Raw genomic sequence first — 21,815 nt, forward strand, 5'->3', positions numbered from 1 at the left:
ATTTTGCACTTCTAATTAGATAGCAATTTAATGCTCTCACAGGGATTCAGATGCGCTCTTTTTTTAAATGTAAACTCCAATAGGAATAATCATTGGCATTCAAGTGATTGAATTCTTCAGTTAAATGAACATGAGGCATTTACACTGTTCACATCATTCAAATATTCTGCTGTCAGCTACAGCTGTAGAGTTTTATGGAGTCGCTGCATAAAGCAAGGGTAAGTGTAGGTTATCTTACGTTCCAGGCGGGACTCCCCAGAGAGAAATGAGATTTGCTGCTTATGAAAGGCTAACACTGCTTAAGTGGGGCATTAATGTTTCCCCTGAGACTCGGATTTCTCTGTTTTTCTATATTAGGAGAAACAAATTTTCCCAGAATTTAAAACTACAAAAGACTTAATACTGGCCTAGCAATCTTTAAATATACCGCGTCCTTCAGGTAAATGCAATATCTCATGACAGGCAACAAGTTTAAAATGATAAATTACTTGGGCAACTAAACCGCCAATGTATTTCATTGAAGGTATTACAATGTATACACAGGCTCTGATGTCTATGTATAACATTCCCAATTAAGATTGCTACATTAAGATTAAATAAAGATGTGCATCATTTTAAAAAAAAGCAAGTAGTCAATTGAATTGGTTTACAGTGATAAAAAGGGTATTGACATACAGCCATTCGAAAAATCACCACAACTATTATCCTTCCGGAGTCTATACTGAGAGTATGAACAGATGCCTCAGTTTCCTCAGGGAGATAAAAGATTTTGATTTAAACTCCAAAATATAAAATCCTTAGTCATCATGAATGTTATTATATTAATAGGTAGATATTATAATCTGTAATTTATAACACATTCCTAATCTTACTTTTATCAAAATAAAAATGTAGAATCTGAGTAAAAGACACAATTTGATTCCATAACAGATGCATTTGTTTTAAATGTATATTTTCTTTAATTCAGGGACCTGAGCTTCTTGGACAGAAAGTTAGAGCATTCTATCTTAAACGAACATAGTAATTACAGAAAACAAAATCCTTCTTTATTCCCTGCACAAAAACACAAATTCTACTGCCAGCTACGAATCAATAAGCCACAGACTTCACGAGATTTACTAGCGATCTTGCTGTTATTCAAAGAAAATGACACGAATGTTATGACAGAGAGGCAGCGGTGCAAACCCCTAAAACTAGTTAAGATTCACCAAGATGTCAATCTGTGACCGTTGCAGGCACTACTCATTCACGGGCATTCTTTAATTTCTCTGTAATCCTACTACTTTCTTCAGAAGACAGTCTTCCTCTGGCTCCTATATTTAAGACTACACAGTGACAGCTACAGTGAGGACCAATCAGTCACAACTAATACAGTGGGTGTTTTTAAGCATACGTAAAAAGTACACAGGATCTGTTTATTACCCTTCCTTTGCTTTCAGTATGCCCATTTCACTGACAATCCGTAACGTCGTCATGATATATATGTTTTGCATCCTAATAGTTAATGGAGTACCACCTAGCATACTGCAAGTGCTAACAGAACACTGAAAAATAACCAGTAAAATCTGATATAAAGTAGTAAGAAAAACTTTGCCCTCATGCACGTTTCAAGCACGTGTAGTTGCTTTGAAAGTCTCAAAATTCACTTTTGAATTCCCCAAAAATTCACTTTTTTTCATAAGAATACCTATGGTTTTAAATCGAATATGAGATTCAACACAGTAGCATACAATTTAAAATAGTGTCATATAAAATACAAACACTGCTCTCTGTAAAAAACACGGGATTTTAACCAAAAAGCAGCATACGGGATCATTCCAATACAGAACTATCGATGTTTCTTGAAATATCACTGCCATCAGCTACAGTTTCTTGAATTATCACCAGTGCATTTGTGACAGGGAATGCAGCCTAAAAAAGGCATAACGTGTAAAAACAATTAAAAATAATAATAACAACAACAAAAATCTGAAATACACCGTGAGGAGAGCGAAGGCTGCTCACGGCACTTTCCCGAGGAACCCCCTGCCCTTCGCCGCCGCCCCACCGGGCAGTCCCGGGGCGCCACCTCATGGCGGCTGCCGCGCGGCGCAGCGCAGCGGGGCTGCCGCCGCCGCCGCCGCCCCGCTCCTTCGGCGGCCAGGGCCAGGGTCGGGGCCGGGGCCGGGCCTGTCTGCTCGCAGCTCCCGGCCCGGTGCCGACAGCGGCTGGGGACAGCACTGAGAGAGGGGTGTTGGCAGCCCGGCGGGACGCCGCGGGCCGAGGTGGGCCGGGGGCGGCACAAGGAGTAAGAAAGGAATTTCTGTGCAAGGGAAGCATGTGGGCAATTTACACGCAATCAGATAATTGAAGAAGGCATTTCCAAGGGATTCCTTAGTGCCTGGTTGTTTATTAAGGATTATTAAGTTGTTTGTCGAGACTCTTCCCTCTAGTAATGGCTTTGTGAGGAGAATGCATCTGGAAGTTCTTTAGGGTCCACCACGGCAACAGCTACTCGTGAAAACTACTCCCCTGCACAGCCTTGGAAATCTTCGGTCACTATCCTACATCTCAACAAGTACCTCACAGTTAGAAAGTACTTTCCTCCTCATCTTCTAATATGTGGTTACTCCCATCAACTGCCCAAGCAACCCCTCATCCTAACTGAAAGCCAAATTTATTATTAAAAAAAAAAAAAAAAAAAGACGAGACAAAATTGCCAAGAAAAAACACATTAAAACAAACCCAATAGGATAATCAGTGTAAGAAATGCTGCTAGCTTAATGATTATACGTACTGGTCAGCATAAGATAAAAATCTGGTGCAACAGGAAACAGCCATCCCCAGCAAGCGTTTGCTATCATGCCTGTCTGCTCAGTGTCCCAAAAGGCAATTCCTAAAAAAGCAGCATGTCCGCTTCAGGACTAACAGACATGGCCGCTGGGCCCAGCAGCTCAGGAGTCGAGTAGTGCGCTGGCTTTACAGCACCACAGCAAAGCACAACAGTGACATAAGCCAGCTTGGATCAAGTCAGTAATCAATGTACTTGAACGTAAAACCCATCAAAATGAGTGTAAGCAATACATTTTGTGAGCTATCCAATTCCACTCCTACATGCCTATTTTCACATACTTATTGTCACAAATTTCATGGAATGTTTTGCCACTAGTTACAATGGTATCAGGATTCGGGCCTGTAATATTGATCTAAGGGCCCAGGCCAGTAATCACTTCACTCTCAAAAACTCCACTGAAGTCAACAAAAGACTCCCATTATGCACTACTGACAGAACCCAGAGGTAAAAATGACTCTTCCAAAAAATAAAATGAGCAGACCATGAATATATCACCAGGAGTCCCATAGAGTTGACAGTTTATGGGCTACTGCCCAATGTTCTGATTTTAGAAAGAGAGACTCCTGTGTAAGGTAATGAAATAAGGCCCTTTGAGATGTATACTGGGGCTAGGGATAGTAACAGAAAACCACTTTTTGCCTCATAGAAACATGCCACCACAACAGAAATAAGGAAATCAGATACCACCCTCTGTCAGTCTAAACTATCCACTTTTCCTGGACTTTATTTCCTTTTGTTTATTAAAATATCAGTTCTATAAAAAATTGATACTATTATTTGGAACAATCCTTGAATTAATTTGCCAGAAGAAAAAGAAACAGTGCAGCACATGCATGTTGTCAAATTCTTGTAATGCAGATAGGGAACTTTCAAATATATATTCCTATGGCTTGCAAATGAATATAGGCCATTCAATGTACCTGTGATACCAGAGGATTTTATATATATATATATATATATATATATGGGGGATCAAAACCATGTCACGATTTTAGTATGAAAATTTGGGAATGCTATTAAAAATACATTATATGTAATTTAGAATGGGATATAAAAAAAACCATGGATTTTCATACATACAGAGATAAAAAACATTGAGGGTAGTAGCTGATCATGAACTAAACCAAATCCATCAAATTTTCCTTTGCAACAGCTGCAAAATTTTGAAGACAACCTCTCCCTACACTGGCATTTCACACACAAAAAAAGGTTAATATAAAAAGCTTACATAATAGCAAAACAACATTTATTTAATCATTTTAACCACTGAGAATAATGAACATGATTAGTCTAACACATTTCAAATAGCAAAGAATGCTAGCATTGCATACAGAACGCCAGCACAGTCAAATATCAGATCTAGTCAGTCTGCTCATAACTTTGTCTCTTCTAAGGAATTTTTAGGTTATCACAGAATCACAGCATCACAGAATCATTTAGTTTGGAAGAGACCTCCAAGATCACCTAGTCCAACCTCTGACCTAACACTAACAAGTCCTCCACTAAACCATATCACTAAGCTCTAAATCTAAACATCTCTTAAAGATCTCTTAAAGGTCTTAAAGACCTCCAGGGATGGGGACTCAACCACTTCCCTGGGCAGCCCATTCCAATGCCTAACAACCCTTTCAGTAAAGAAGTTCTTCCTAATACCCAACCTAAACCTCCCCTGGTGCAACTTTAGCCCATTCCCCCTCATCCTGTCACCAGCCACGTGGGAGAATAGAGCAACCCCCACCTCGCTACAGCCTCCTTTAAGGTACCTGACAAGTGACAAGGTCGCCCCCGAGCCTCCTCTTCTCCAGGCTAAATAATCCCAGCTCCCTCAGCCACTCCTCGTAAGACTTGTTCTCCAGAACCCTCACCAAATTCGTTGCCCTTCTCTGGACTTGCTTGAGCACCTCCATGTCCTTCTTGTAGCAAGGGGCCCAAAACTGAACACAGTACTTGAGGTGCAGCCTCACCAGAGCCGAGTACAGGGGGACAATCACTTCCCTAGCCCTGCTGGCCACACTGTTTCTTATACAAGCCAGGATGCTGTTGGCCTTCTTGGCCACCTGAGCACACTGCTGGCTCATATTCAGCCAGCTATCAACCAATACTCCCAGGTCCTTCTCGGCCAGGCAGCTTTCCAACCACTCATCTCCCAGCCTGTAGCGCTGCTTGGGGTTGTTGTGCCCCAGGTGCAGGACCCGGCACTTGGCCTTGCTGAACCTCATACAGTTGGCCTCAGCCCATCGGTCCAGCCTATCCAGATCCTCCTGCGGAGCCTTCCTAAACTCGAGCAGATCGACACACGCACCTAACTTGGTGTCATCTGCAAACTTACTGAGGGTGCACTCGATCCCCTCATCCAGATCATCGATAAAGATATTAAAGAGGACTGGCCCCAGTACTGAGCCCTGGGGGACTCCACTAGTGACCGGCCTCCAACTGGATTTAACTCCATTCACCACAACTCTTTGGGCCCGGGTACCCAGCCAGTTTTTAACCCAATGAAGCGTACACCACTCCAAGCCAAGAGCAGCCAGTTTGTCTATGATACAGCTGGATGCAAGCTAAAAGTAAAATTGCACAAATAGTCACTTGACATGGATGGGGTAACAAGGCAGTGAAGATGCGCAGAAGAGACCTGAAGGTGCACTAAAATTCTGTGTATATAATCCAGGTGCTCTAAGGAGGTTATCACAGCCCCTATTGCTGCCTCTTCTTTTCTACAGTTGCCAAAGAAAGTTCAGTGGCCAACCTCGGTCAGAACAGTGAAGAACATGGAAAAAAAGGATAGATAAGAGGTCAGAAAGATAAAAAGAATATGTCAACAATATGTAGAAAAGTAAGTGTAGAAAAACATTACAGCAAGAAATTAAAATATTTTTTGATTTTTGTGGTGAAATGATTCAATTAGATAACCATCACAAATTACTACACAAAGAAAGAAACGGAAAAGAAATGATAGACTACAAGCTTCTGCTTTCCATATTCATAAAATCTTTTTCTAATGAAATTTTAAAACTGAATTAAAAATAAAAACTGCATAAAACAGTTTCAATGGGAAAGATCATTACTATGAGAAGTCAAGTTGACTGACGAAAATGAGTATGTTAGTATGGGTAACAGAAGTATCCACCCTAAGAGGCTTTAATGTTAAAAAATCAGAACCAAATGTTTATGAGCAGAAGCTTATCTGAAACTCAAAAGTTACACTGACTGCTGTGAGGCTTTTCCACATCCTCTTACTCAGTTCCTGCATCTTCCTCAGGAAGAATCTCATGTTGGACACTGCTGGTAATAGGGTTCTGGAGATTCTTGTAGTATGTACTTGAGAAGTATGTACTATGCTGTAGAGATAGTCTCTACTCTCTCGTAGAGACAGAAGATATTTTGGCTAAGAGATAAAGTGCTTTGGGATCTATTCAGAGCTTGCTATCTTTCTTAAGAGTAAACTGCTTCTGCTGAGGTTGGAAGTTTTATATTCCCTAATAGTTTTGGTAGCAGAGGTTCTGCTTTCCATAAAACAAGGGGATACAAATTCATTGTTATGAGAAATCATCTGTAGGGAGTGTATAGGTAAAAGGGCTATTTTAGCAAAAAATGGTCACTGAAACACACTAACTTAACTGACTGGGATCTGAGCTGTCTACACCTGGATATATAGCTTTGGTGACTCACCACTGAAATGATAAAATAAGACAACTGGTTAATTTGCAAGAGTCATTTCTGAAAATTGTATTGCTTATTGTTTAGTTATTTGCCAAATTCTCACCAGATCTTGTCTTCCTTTCCATATCTGTTAAGAAATTCTACCAGAATCATAAGTGATATTCTTAGAAGAAAAATAATAATGAAACCATTTACTTTAAAATTCCTTCAGATACCAAAATGTCTCTTTTGTTATTAGACTGGTTGTCCGTTTTTACAGTGAAGTTACTGAGCAAGTTTTTCCATTCATCCATGAAAGTCCCTGTGTTGAACTTTTCATTACTCCAGTTTAAAAGTAAATAGGGAAATGATAAGTACAAATACAAATGTTAATTGTGTAATTCCTAGCCCAAATCTTAGAAATACAAAATGCTTGTGATGAGTGAAAACATCAGATATGCTAATGATTTTTTAAAACATGGTTTTCAAGAATTTCATATGAAATTATCCATCCCATTAATATTTGTTTTCTACTAAAATACTGTTGAAGTCAGACATTACTTGAAGTGCCTGCATACAAAATACATATGGCATCCATGTGTGTACAGCAGTGGAATCATTAATACCAATGCTTTACTAAGATTTGATAGTGATGGAACACTTGCACATGCTGTTCCTAAACAATGATGCAATCAAGAATTTACCAGTTCTCTAGGGTATTAGGCTGATAAACATTTGCGTAACAGGCACTTCTATTTTTCTTACTGTGATTAATGCAAAGATAATGATAAGGGAAACTAAAGGCAAAATTTGCAGCTATTTCTCCTTTAGTACGAAAATCCCTTGTGCCTTTATTTTGCTTAAAAATATGCTTTATTGAAATGTATGTACACATATTAAATTAGCTTTAACACTTTAACATGACAAATAGGGGTTATTACGCAGCAATAGAGCATTACGGCATTCCGTTTCAACATAAAATGAACATAATTACAGCAATTTTTGGCTTTGCCATTTTTCAGCAATGGAGGCCTGCCTCCTTTGCAGAGCAACTGGTATATTTATTCTCCTTGTTTTTTTTCATGCTAACCTTCATTTCCAGAAGTAAATTTACCAAGCATTATAAAGTGTTATAAAGCATTATATATAGTAACAGCTATAGAGTATAGTATAGTTATAAGGTAACTCATCCGTTGTATTTTTTTTTTAATGATTATTACCTTTTTCACACTAAAAGAAAAACAAATGCAACATGTATACCTAGATAAAATAGAAAAGTAAACAGTATTCTTACCAAAGGCCTAAGTTCTGGATGAGTCAAAATATATCCATTGTTTGTAATTGCAAAAGCGTATCCATGAATGCCTAACTGTAAGAGTAAATGAGAAGGAAATGCTAATTAGCATGGTCTCCAGTAAATTCTTAAACAAAAAGGAAAAACATTTAGTTATCCAGGGCTTAAAACTCGCATTCTTAAAGCCTACACAGTATTTCATTATAATATATGCAGAACTTTGATCCTTGACATTTTTGAAAATGAGAACCTGTCATTGTGACAAATTCAGCATATAGCACAATTTTAGAATGTCACACACACTTTGCTATCTACTGCACTTACTTCTATGTACCTTGGAGTGAATTAGTTAGATACATATATATGAGACACCATAGCACGTCACATACAACATTTGCCAAAGCAGAGGTGTGCTGACATTTAGTAAATTCACACATTCCCAGGAGTGAGTAGGTTCAGCTTACTTCACTTCATAAGTGGTGTTAGAGAGGAATCATTTAAATCAATGAAACTAGATGTATGGCTACACTGAGCAAGCAGTGGCCTGCCATATGTGATATTTCTATCTACCAGCCTTACGGGCATTTTACCTCTCTGTTAATTCAAGTTCATTTAGAGACACAGAAAAAGGCATATTTCTACTAAAAAAAATTCATGTAATTTACATATTCGTACCGAGTGGAACTATGGGAGGTCATTTGAAAGCAATGAAATGCTTTATGAGGCCTAACGGAATATGTAATCAAATTTAGCACTGTACTTATTTAAATGACAATACTACCCTTTTAACAATATGCCTATTACACAGTTGGTTGCACCCACTGACTGCAATAAATGTACCTTCAAATCATTCATGTCGTCATTCGAACATCCCTTCTTAGCATAAACGTGATGCTAATATGGAATCTTTCTGCAGCTTCAGTGTGTAACTGACTTCTACCATGCCAAGAACGTACACCTTGCTATGCTTTCTCACTCAGTTCTTTTCGCATCAGAAGCAATGACCCATGCACTTGTGAAACTGCTCATGGCGAATGTAATTCTGTTTCACTCGCTATATCTTCACGTAAGCATCATAATTTGTTGTTGAGATATCAAAACAAAATGAAGCAAACAAACAAAAACCCACAACCCCGACATATCTTGCTTTGGTATTTGCTTTGCATTTCTCCTACTAAGAAATAAACTTTTGAAAACATAATTCTTCCCTATCAATGATCTGGCTGAACAAACTGTCCTTATTCATCAATGTGATTAACGAAGTGGTTTAATTATAAGCACTTTTTTCTTTTTTTTTTCTTTTTACACTTCAGTTGATTCTTAAATGCTTTGATGAAGTGGGTCCTCAGGAATTTGTCCAGCGTAAAGCAATGTGAGAAAGGTTGACAAGTCAGAAGCTTTTCTAAGCTAAGTAGGACAGCAAGTCTGTGGGCTTCCATAATCTTCTAGGACTGACTATACAACAGAGAAGGACATTATGGCAAAGTCATAAAGAAAACATGCCAGGTAGATTTATACCATGTCTTTCTGTGAATGATTGTATATGGTCAACTGTGTCTGTTATATACAAGATTGTTTCGTAAATTAGCAGTTTTCCTAAAGCAACAAACTTCAGTGAAAGTAATAGAAGGTGATATGTTCTTGGCATCTCTTCAAAAAGGAAGGAGAACCAAAATATTAACAGTGGACATATTTTACCTATTATAGTATGACAAGCAAGCTAGCTGTTGACTAAATATCAGATCTTGAGTATAATTGTCTGTGTTGATAACTGCAGAATGATGTCCAAGCACTGGAAGTCAGGTAAGGAAACAAATGTGGGTGGCATACTTCATAAGAAAAAAATATTTGCCTGTTTGAAGCATACCAGGACTCCAAGGGTAGCATTTTATTGTGTATTGTGCAATCTGTAAAACTGTACACTCTTTGCACGTAAAATGCTTTGGTTTGATAGAGAGTACTGCTTAAAGCAGTATTGCAATTGTAAACCTTGAACTCCCTTTCTAAACGACAGACTGATTCAGAAACGAAAAACTTTTTGTAACTGCTGTAAAAATGCCACATGAAAACTAAATCCAGACCTACCTTATTGAGGACAAACTCCCACTGACATCTGGGGAAGTTTAGTCTGGATAATTACTGCTGAAAATAGCTCATTGTTATTATTCATCTTCCTCGGCATAAAATACATCTCATCCAAGCTGAGAGAATTCCAGGTCAGCAGAATTCTATTTCCAACCGATCATTTTATATCCCTGTGTGAATTTTATTTCACATGCTGCCTCTACAGGAATGGGTCCCAGGGGTGATTATGCTCTTGAAATTGCATGGTCTTTTTATTGTTCAGAAATGTTTATGGTATGTGAGACTGGAAGTTATAACTCAAATGATTTCACTAACTTAACTGTATTGCATTATATTGGTGCCTCTTGTAATAATCTTCTCTTGCATTACATTCTGCAATATGTTCCTTCAAATAGTCTCATATTCAGAAAGAGGATCATATATTACTTCCTCAGAAAACTAAGTCTTTTATAATATCATATGACAAAACCAGAAATTATAATCTCCTTGCCTATCTTCTTTTCTGAATCACTCTGAATAAATCTGCTCCAATACCTGTTATTCAGGCCTCACACTCTTATGTTCTTGTATTCAGAATACGTCCAAATCTCACAAATGCCTTCTAAATAACATCTCTGTGACTTGGCCTTTTCCATTCAGCCATGAAGAGACAGGCTTTCGTCAATTGTACCTGCAGTTACTACAACATTGTTCTTCCTTTCCACTACAAATGAAGCTTGCTCCACCCATAGTTCTTTGGAAGGCTGCTCCAAGGATTATTTTCATAGCTCCAGATTTTACACATGTAATTTTACACATGCCCCCTTCTCTGCCACCTTCTACTGATTCTGTATACTTAAAAGGTATAATTTGTTGTAAACTACCTGCAGTGTTTTGTGCGCTGAGACTGTTCTATAATTTATCCTGATACACAGTGCCTCTCTTCACCACATCCTGGTATCAATGAGTAGTCATCTGATGCCTTTTCCCATAGACTGAAAGCTTTTATCCAGCTGGGACAACATTTCTGTTCTGTGTTTGCATACTGCCTAGCCCAGTGGGATCCAGGTCCCAAGAAATTCTTGCAAAACACCCTTATCAATATTACCATCAGTATTTTATGCATTTTTTAAAATCAAAATCTAATTTAATTAAAACTATCCAGTTATTGCATATTGATCTACAAAATCATTTGGTAATTGCTAATGTATTAAAATTAGAATTAAAAAGGATAGAGTTGTCCTCCCTCCTAACTAGAATTATATACAAAAACATGTAGGAATATTCAAAGGCACTCATAAGTCAACTTATTCCTCCCCACTTTTAGAAATCATTAAATGAGAACATGGCAGCTAATTACAAGGAAAGTATGACAGACAAATTTATGCTCAGTACAGGTGCATGTCAAAGTGTAGCTATTCCAATGGTTAGCCTCTCTAGTAAAGGCTGCCTACAGTACCATATGATGTGCTTGCTTGTCCACTGGAATTTAACCAGAAATTCCTTTAATTTTCATTTGTGACTAAAACAGGACTACAGTCAACTATTTCGGAGATACAGATGTAGTGAAATACCAATGTGCTGTATCAAATTTAAATTAAAATAAATTAAATATTTGCATCTGCTTGAAACTGACTTTTACCAGGTTACAAATGTTTCACAATGGATGAAGTGCAGGAAGTTTTGCGAACTTTTATCATAATTGTTTTTTAACAAAATTATAGTAGAGTTGTCTTTGACTTTGGAAAAAATATCTAAAAAAGACTGGATAGGAGAGATGGAACCACTAGTCTGGTTGGACAGGAACCTGCTCAGGTTCCTGAAATGTGCTGCTTGCTTTAATTCATGGAGACTAATTTGGGACAGGAAGTGCTACACACAGGCAGGATTCCTAAAGGCATGATTTTTGAATGGTTTCCATGAGTTCCTTGTTATTTTGTGTGGTATTCTGGTTATATTGTGTGGATGAATTGCTTCATAGATTTTATTAAAGATGACACTTGATATATATTACCTTCTAGTGTACACTGTGATCTGCAAAAAATTGAAGATGATGCCATACATTAATTCTGGTATTAAAAACTGCACTTCACCTCAGAACCAATGATATTTAGCCACCAGACAATACACAGCTATGAAGAAATATAGAATTGCCCTCTATCCTCCATATGCTAGTAAATTTGCATATGTAAATTAACATGCTAAATAGATAATATATCACATATTATACTGTGCATAAAGGACATATCGTTTGTGAATTACCTTGTATTTTGGAATAGTTTTTAAAAGCTCTTTAACTGGGACATCCGTGCCAACTACTCCCAGGAGAATCCCTTTGGATCTCTGAAAAGAACAATAAAACATGCACTCAGAACCATGCTAATAATGAACATTCCCACCACTAATTTCACATCGCAGCTACTCTGCAGAAGCAAACAGATAATAAACAGATTATCTGAAACGTGTGGACAGCAGAGACTGGTGCGGGTCATCTGATCAAACAGTCATTTAATCAGTAATAGTGCTCCTTTCTACTTCATCTGCAGTTCAAATAGAAAAGGCATGCAAACTTTCAACAGTTTTTGAGTCCCTCAACAGAAAATTTCCTCATGCAAAATAGTTTCTAAACAAGAAAAAAAAATGTTAAAAATGTGTTATTCCCTTCACTCTCAATTTATCGTGTCACTTGGTAGACAAAAGAAAAATATTAAGCATTAAGGAGAAAGTACATATAATTTTCTTAAACTTGTTAAATTAAAAAAAAAAGAAAAAGTACACAGATATATACATAACATAGACATATGAGTAATAAAATTCTGGATCTACACAATAGAAGCATAACAGTGCAAAGAAGAAAAAATATATAGATTATTTGCTGTAAGAAGATAATACAGAAGAAAAAAGACACTAAGACCCAGCACCATCTGAGATTTTCTCTTAGAAATATGGTTTCATTATTTTATTACAGTTTCTAGAGTATAGGTATTTGTGATTATTTGTGCACATGTTAATGCTAACAAAGGGATAATAACTGCAGACAGAAGAAGAAGAAGAAAAGAATACAGTTTATGAGAGCAGGGTAAAACCTTGTTAGGTCCCCCAGATCAACTTCCATGTAGTCACCCTATTATCGCATGGCAGAAACAGTCCGAGTACTTACAGTTTCATTTTGCTTACTAAATACCGGCATGGCGACAGTCGTCATCAACACCAATCCCTGATCGTCAGCAAGCTATATTTGAAAAAGAAATATTATCTCTAAGAACTAAGGAATAATTACATGTGATTGCATTTATTCAATTACATTTGCTTCATTTTAAATGAGATAAGGCAATTTATCTAAATGATGTTTATGTATTTAGAATTGCAGTCAGTCCAGCCCCACCGTGCCCCATCTCATTGATACCAGCTCTGTCCACCCCACCAGCTGTATGGTCAGGAAAGATGCCTCATCTTCATTCTTATTGGATTTTCCCATGAGGGATACGAAGGGGCTGAAATGTGGATTGTGGAAGCAGCATGTGCAGTAGCAAAGCAGCTGGAGCTCCGTTCCACATCTTTCCCAGTGTCAGCTCTACCATAATTGCCTCAGGTTGTTTTCTCCCATCAAGAGGTCATGAGTTGCATGCACTTTTCTTCTGGTCCAGACTGAGATCTCATCAGCTAACATAGCAGCAGAAAGGATGACAGCCAGCGAGGATCCCAGGAGCATCTTTGCTCCGTCCAGTTTCAGTTTGCTGGACTAAGTGGTGGCATGAAGCATTAGTTGATGGTGCACATCTGGTTTCAACGTATTTCTTCAATTTAGGGAGGAAACAGATCTCCTGACCTTGGTTCCATTCAAGAGAAACAGGCAGAATGCTTATCACTGGCCACAAGAGAGTGACATTGCTCAGACTATTCTGTCTTCATGCCCTCTGGCCAGATCACATCCTTGCCCTAAGGCAATGGTTAACTGTGAAGAAGGACAAGCTGTTTAACTGTTTAAGAAGGACAAGCACGGCTCTGTGTACTTGTAGATCCTCATCATCTACATATGAAAGATAACTCACACAGGAAGTTCAGATTTAAATACTTTCTGCCCCTATAGTTTGGGAAGACATAAAATTGAAGAGGCTTATCCTGCATTTAAAACTATGTCATATCCAGTTATAATCACAACTGGAGATTCATAAGCATAATTTAGTTCTGCTAAGTTGCATCTGTGTTTAGCCAAATGCACGAGGCAAGAGAGACAATCTTATTGAGGAACTTCGTAGGTGAGGGGCAAGCCCAATTGCAACAGTGATATTCTCTTACTGCTTCTCCATCAGTATCACATCATCTGTACTCAGGCAGTATTTATAACACTTTCATTTTTGAGAATCGGTGCTACTTTGATTTTTTTTTTCTAACAATTTTATTTTATTTTTTAATGAAGCAACAGCTATCAACTGTCCAAATTTTCAGAACACAAAAACCATACGTTATGACCCAAGATATTTCTGAAGCATGTTTCACATTAATAAATTAGACAAGTAAAATCTAGAACATTACAGCAACCCCCAGTCTCTGAAACCAGAGGAGGGTTTCAGTTTCCCAAACAATTATGTTTCCAGAAGCATGGCACTGTCTCATGGTGAGAAGGAATGTTTGCAGACATCAAACAAAAACAAATGGGTTTTAGGATCAAGAAGGTTTGTATCTGATAAGGAATCAATAGGAACATGAGGTGGAACAAGCTCATGACCATACTTTTTTTTACTTTTTATTTTAATTTGTTTAGCTTTCATTTTAATAAGTATAGATATTTCTAGTCTCCCTACGATCCTTGATCTGTTAAACAATAGTAAGTTATTAAAAAACAAGCACACAGAAAAACAACCCAACAAAACACTGAGAGTCCAGGGGTTGCACCAAAAGCAGCTGAACTAGGCTAAGAATTTACTCTCTTTGGCCAGAGTCATACATTCAAGCACACTGACATGATTTGTATGGAGAGGAGCCTTCTGCGATATGATGTTCAACAGTCCTGAACACGTACACCAGGAAGTGAAAAAGCGTTCTGCTGATTATGGGGTGACATCTTGGAGCATTTAGAGATTTTATATGATTGCCCAGGGTTGTTCATCTCTGACGTTATATATTTGTCACGTATCATTATGGTATTATTTTACAACAGGCCCGCTCATTCTCAAAAGATTGCTAGAAACAATTTATCAGATAGGATTCCAGCCAAGGGACTTGTCAGTAAAGTTTTAGGGTGTTTGAAATTCTTTAAAAGGGGGAAGAAGAACAGTCTGGAGTTCATGGAAAATTCAAAGAGAATAGATCATTAACTCTCAAAAGTAACTATGGAAGCAAACTATGGAAGCATGCAGAGAATGATTGCCCCATAATTATGATATCTGCAACTGTAAGGGTTGGCTAATGCAATCATTTTCATAGAAGTACAGTCTTTTTTTTCTTTTTTTGGTAGCTTTTGGGCTGTTTATGCCTTTTTTTTTTTTTTTTTTTTTTAGGGAGGAGAGGGAGGAGATTGGTAGATGAGCAGGATGTTGGCCACTTCTTTAAGTGGAATCAGCAAATAACTTGATGATAGATGACATGTATTTGGGATATTTCACCAAGTTACCAACTTATGCTCCAGTATTTGCTTCACAAAAATTATTAGATTTTTAGGACTTATCTCCTGGGGAGGAAGACAAATTTACTCCCTGGGCAATGATATTTTAGTAGAAATACTTTGAAATAGTAGAATGGTAGCCACTGGGTATTTCTGCTTAGGCAACGTATGTGAGAATCAGTGAATAAACTGCAAAGGAAGCCATGATCTAGGAATTCTGCATTGTCGCTTTTTAAGTCTGACAATTTCTTACATATAACAGAACTTTCTGATAGCTTATGCAAGTGATTGAAAAATTTAGTAATTCTGAGAAAAAAATAAATAAAACCAGAAGCATTCTCTAATCACTAAAAAAAAAAAAATCTTATATTCCTTACATTCAGAATGAGCATGCATCACTGATATCTCAGTACTAGCTAGATTATTATTATTATTTGTATCACTGGCAAATACTTAATTAGAAACTAATGTTTAATGAAAAATGTTAAAGATCAAATGCAGAAAATCATAACATATAAACAAAGTTTCTGAGTGACTGTACTTATTTCAGAAGTCCATATTATTGTGCAATAAATAGTAAGAGTAATAAATTCTTTGGTTACTCATTTATTATTCTTCTCCACAAAAGAATATGTAGGTAATCCTTATCATTCCCAGTTTTATCTACTGGACATCACAGTCATAGGCTCAGAAAATAATTATGTAGGCATGTAAGAAAGAAAATACTGAAGAAAAAAAATACTGAAGAAAAAACATTTCTTACAGGAAACCTCTTGAAACATGACTTTCTTTTTCTTCCATAAGCACAATATGCATGCTTCTAAACACTTAACAAATAACTCATTTACACATCAGAAACAGTTGTGTTTTTTTTTAGTGTTGCTGGCAAATATGCAGAATGATACTAATCTCAATATAATCCAGTAACATCGCCAAATGGGTGGTTACAAGTTACATACAGTGGAGGGTCCTTGTGAATGACTGAAACCTGAGGCAACACAAATTTAATCTCAATCTCTAAACAGGCTATACCTTATCCAATTTTATTCCTCCGGTCTCTTAGGAGAAACCTACTAACAGTTACAGCCATTTTTATAAAGACATGCTTTATTTGGCATAATTATTCCTCCACCTGAGATTCAAAATGATTTAAAGCTACATGCTAAGCTTACTGGGTTCATCTTTACTAACCCCCACATAAATTCTGGGGGATGGCAGAATTCATAGCAAACAGAGTAAGGTTTGATAAAATCATACTCACACAGTATTATGTTAGTTATGTATATGGTTTCTGCTCAAACAAAATGCTGCTGGCAGATCCATTTTGTTCACAGATAAGGGTTAATTTGGACTAAGGCTCCACACAAATACTGGGACCTCATCTAAATTAATATGATGGAGAGCCACTAATAACTCACATTTCCTCCAGCACACTGTTTTGAATTCTCATTCTGTTCTCACAGAAAATCCTACATTTCTCTCCCTCTGTTCCTATACTGTTCTTTCCAGTGCTTAATCATACTTCTTTACACATCAAAGTATTAACAAATCAAGCTTCTTTCAGTTTCTCTACTCCCTAAGAAGTGTCTAAGCTATTCTTTACCTGGGACACCATATTAGACAAAACACACGGGTGCTGGCTGGCATTAAAGCCCTGTCTCTTACTTATTAAACAGAATATCAATTACATTTTGATTTCCTTCAAGAGGTTATGTAATATCAAGCAAAAGACAAGGAAATAAAAACTGCTTCACCTCCAAACCTCCAGGAAAATAAAAATTCTACTGGCAAGCTCCAACAGTTGAGGCTACCAACAGATGTAAACTAAGGAAAAGGTATATGCCTTTTAAAACATCTTATTGCTTAGCATCTTTTGCTATAAGATTAAACAATACAGGAAGCAGTATTCAAATACACCTGAACACTTCCCTTATTCATCACAACAGTCTGGAGGGCATAAGATGGAACCAAATCAAAATTAGTGGAATAGTACAAAAATAGTCTCAAATTTTATATATATATATATATATATGTATTTGGCTATTGCTGGCATTTCCTAGGAACACAGTGTCCAAGAAACCTTTAGGATGTTTAGTTTCCAAATGCCACTGACCTCCACCAGGACTTGGGCATCTTATTTCATTAGGCCTCTGAAAATACTAGAAAGCTATTAAATGCTGTCATCTTTTTAGGAATATTGGGAATATATTTATATATATATATATATATTTATTTATTTAGGAATATTGGGAAAATATTGCCATAAAGTTATCACTGAAAAAGAGTTTAATAGTTTTAAGCCAATGATAGCATCTGTGCACTAACTTGGAATTTAGTTCTATTTAAATATAACTACATAGGCAAGCCTGTCAAGATTTCTTTGAATTTTCAAAGAATATATTTGCTGTTTTCAGAAGTGGGTGTAAACTTTAGTTTCTTCAAATTCTTGGTTTTGAATTACTGAAAACAGAAGAAAAACAGCACAGAAAAAAAAAAAAATGGATGCAGCATTGTCAGATGCTTCAGTCAGCGCTGAACTCATGATTAGCCAAACGAAACAAGGAAAAAAATGTAAGGATCCATAAATTTGGGGCAGAAAAATAAAAATGGGAAAAACATGTAATAAATGACTTTTTTTTTTTAACCATATTACAGGTTTTAGACTCACTTTCTTAGAGAATAAGTAGAATAATTTCTTAAGAAAGGCAAATGGGAGCATGCCTGTGTTATTTATTTATATTTACAGAATAATTATTTATATTTACATATACTTTTCTATATTTATTTAGATATATATTTATGAAAGCACTAACTATCCTAGACATCTGACATCAGCAAGTCTCCACTTGAAGAGTGGAATCATCTTCATGCTAAATACAGAATTTTGAGTGTGTGCAGTACAGCACTAAGTGCTTGTCCTTTCAACTTCCCCTTACACTGTTAGGTATTTATTTCCTGTGGAATAGCTACAAGTTCCTGCTTTTTCCAAAGCCAAACTAGTATGTTTACACGAACCTTACACATTTCAAAACAACCTCTCGAGTTTACCTTATCACAGGAATTCCAAGGGCATTTTCTTCAAGAAACTGTTTATCCCTCAAAAAATTGGAATGTTTTATTTTGCAAGCATGGAACGTAATATGGAGAAATAGGCTTCCCCATAAAACACAGTGGTCACCATTTAGAAAACAAAATAAACAACCTGAAGTTCAGTTCAGTTTCTTCTGCCCCAAATGCGATTAGGTCGTTCTCTAGGTGATTCTTTTTGATTAAGGACTGTAGCTGATGAGAGCAGTAAACAACATTTCCCACGACAAATCGGGAAGATACCTTTATGAGGGGACACAGACTGCCTATGCCAGTTCAGATGTGAAGGCATCTTCCTTCATTAACAAATACAATCAGTCTGTGCTTCCATTCCAAATGTAGTTCTCTCAAACCTTAGTGATCTCCACTATTCTAACAGTCAGACTAGATCTATTGACCAATATTGGTCTGGCTGTTTCCTCTGACAGGATAGGACCAGCACATCTGTCTGGGAGTCCCCAGCAATGTATGAGACTTGACTGGCTTCTGTCATATACACCAGTGGTTTCATCTGGAATAAGTTATCCAGAGTAATGTGAAAGCAATCACTTGATGGGAGAGGGCTTACTGCAGTTCTTCTCGTGGCAAAGGTATGGTACATCTGGGAACTCGTGAAGCCAGACAGACCACGTGTCCACTGTCAGAGTTTTCTTTCAGTAAGGTAGTTTCACATATTCAAATATATCCTCGGGGAGGTAACAGAGAAAAGGATTCCATCCTATGCACTTAGCATCTCTCTTTAGTACTGCCAGTGCACAATTAAGTTTTGGTATTGCAACAGCTGTTGTTCAACCAGCCATTTCAAAAATCTTCCATTTTCTACCTTTCTGCTGATCTATTCATTTCTGATTTAGTTCTACATTTGAATACGTTATTTCATCTTCTCTTGAGAATACCAACTCACAATAACATCATTCCCTCTAGGACTTATTAATAAACCAAAAACAACAAAACAAACCTCAATTTAATCTCTATCTGAGCTTAGCTTCCACTCAGGATTCATTTTCTTTCCTTTTTGCCCTTAGCAGAAGATAGTCTCATCTGTTTTACCACATAAATAAAGCCAGTAGGCCTCCTCTATCAGGCGATTTGGGAACATTTAAGCAGAACTCCATTCTACTTAAATGCCATAAATACCATTTATTAAGTGGAGGAATCACAAGAAAGAATTAATGCAACATTAGTCTTGAAGAGCTATGAAATGCCAGTGATTTGACAATGCTTCACTAGATAATAAACCTATATAAACTTCAAATTAGTACAGTAAGATTTCATGCGAATTAAAATCAATGAAATACTAAACATAGGTGTGGACTCATGAATATGCCTGCATATGTTTATGGAAAACTAGATCCAGATCATACTAAAAGTAGTAAAATACTGGGAGGACCTGTACAGCTCCAAAACTCAGATGTTTTTTATTCCTTCAAGTCTGGAAATATATTCCCATGTAAATACAAGCAGTTTAACTGTTATTATTCCTATATTTTTCTAAATCATGGAATTACAATGGCACAGTAAAAACGCATTTATTTCAATGCTTGAGTTCATTTCATCTGAAGTTTGGATGAATTGTGCTATGGATTATTTGTTTTTCAACATACTCATCTAGTATTTAAAAAAAAAAAAAAAAAGGGAGTTCTTGCAGTTTCCTCAACTTACACCAGTGGTGTATTTGGTCTCAGAATTGCTAGGCTACATTGGATGACATTGGCAAGAACAACTAAAACTAGACCCCTGAGGAAAACACACAGGATTTTTTAAGTTATCATCTACAGTCTGAAATGATGGATGAAATAATAGTGGTTTGCCCCAGAAAGCTGATCCATTGCAAAGACGTAATGAGAACGTTTTCAGGCAGGAAGCCATACAAGGGCCATGGAGCAGTGACCCTGGACATTTGATTTGATAACATGCTTAGCAAACAATAACAAACCTCTAAAAATCTCAAGAAAAAGGCAAAATGCATTCCCAGACTAATGACTCTTGAATGTTTAGAATAAAGGGAAGAAACTTACTCCACCCCAATAATACTCCTTCGAGTTCTACTCTCCCTGGATCTACATGGCTCCTACTTGATTTTCACCATCCCACAACAGGAACTTTGATTTCCACAGAATTTAATTAAGTTACTTAGAGACTGAAAGGCAGAAAAATTCGGTAGGCTGTTATATCTACGCGACAGAGGTTAAAATTGGAGCTAAAATTCTGAATCAAAAATTAAAAAAATAAATAATAATTAAAAAAAAGAAGCGAGGTTAGGTGATATGGTGAGGCTTAACAGAGGCACTTGAACAAGTGTTTGGGGAGGGTTGTGCAGCTCTGCTGACACCAGAAGCTTTGGGCTGTGGGTCTGAAAGGAAATAGGATTAAGGGAACTGAGTGAGGAGACAGGTCAAAGTGAAGGTCTGCTGGCATTGCCCATACAGCCATATGCCCTGTGCAAAAGCTGAAAAGTGGTGGAAAAAACATTGCTACATTCAAAGGGACTTAAAGTGGGGTGAAACTGTGGGGCATAGGAATACTGCAAACCTTCTGACAAGGTGCCTATGTTCAAAGTGACCGCCACGATGCTGAAACTTTACCCAGAGGAGACAGCAGTTCCATAGGAATGTACCTGAAGTATGAGGTTCATGCTGAGGCTTTGTTTTTTCTTCATTTTCTTGAATAACCCTGTCACCTTCCCAATCCATCCCTCCTCCCTTCCCCACTCATGTAGGCTTGTTTCACCTGGTGTCATCTTCTCCTGGGACTACTGTACTTTTCTGTGCTGAGTATAAAGTCATGAGGCAGGCTGGAAGCATCAGAGAACTGGAATTTGACCACTTAATTGTTTTATATAGACTACAAGAATAAGGAATAGCTATTATTTTAGCTTAGATTTAAATTATGGCCTGGAACAATATAGGAACCTGTGTGAGTGTATTAATTTCCTGGGATATTTCTATGTTCAGCCATACAGAAATGAAACACCAAAAAATATCAGTTTAAAATATTTACTTAGGTAACGTTGGCAAATTGCTGACTCAAAAATGCTACTAAATATCAATTTGCCTATTGAGGAGTGTGAGAGAATTTTTTTGGAAATTAAATTTAAGATTATGATTAACATGTAAGTGAAAATTTTAATGCAGCTTTTTGAATGGGCCACTCAACTTATATATATTATAAAACTGAAAGATAACATCTCAGTGGGCAACAGAGACAAAAGAATGATAAATCAGGGTCAAAATGTTTGCTCATTATTATTTTGTACTTCATTAGATTCAATTTAACGCCTATAATTTTATAAA

At 37.0% G+C, this 21,815-nt stretch overlaps 1 protein-coding gene across 32 annotated transcripts in view; it reads right to left on the reverse strand.

The window, feature by feature from the left end:
- CACNA2D3 (calcium voltage-gated channel auxiliary subunit alpha2delta 3) overlaps positions 1–21,815 on the reverse strand; it is a 509,008-nt gene that overhangs the window by 103,592 nt on the left and 383,601 nt on the right. For 31 of the 32 annotated variants that reach the window (XR_014571619.1, XR_014571620.1, XM_083795939.1 and 28 more), the window contains 3 exons: positions 12,991–13,062; positions 12,093–12,173; positions 7,767–7,841 (listed from right to left, as the gene is read on the reverse strand). Coding sequence is in view for 30 of the 32 variants with exons in the window: in XM_083795939.1 (XP_083652065.1) it covers positions 7,767–7,841; positions 12,093–12,173; positions 12,991–13,062 (228 nt within the window). In the remaining 2 variants the exon portion in view is untranslated. The remainder of the gene's footprint in view (positions 1–7,766; positions 7,842–12,092; positions 12,174–12,990; positions 13,063–21,815) is intronic. The other variant, XM_083795926.1, reaches the window with a different exon arrangement.

This window comes from Anser anser, assembly GCF_964211835.1.
Source record: "Anser anser genome assembly, chromosome: 12".
Taxonomy (NCBI): Eukaryota; Metazoa; Chordata; class Aves; order Anseriformes; family Anatidae; genus Anser; species Anser anser.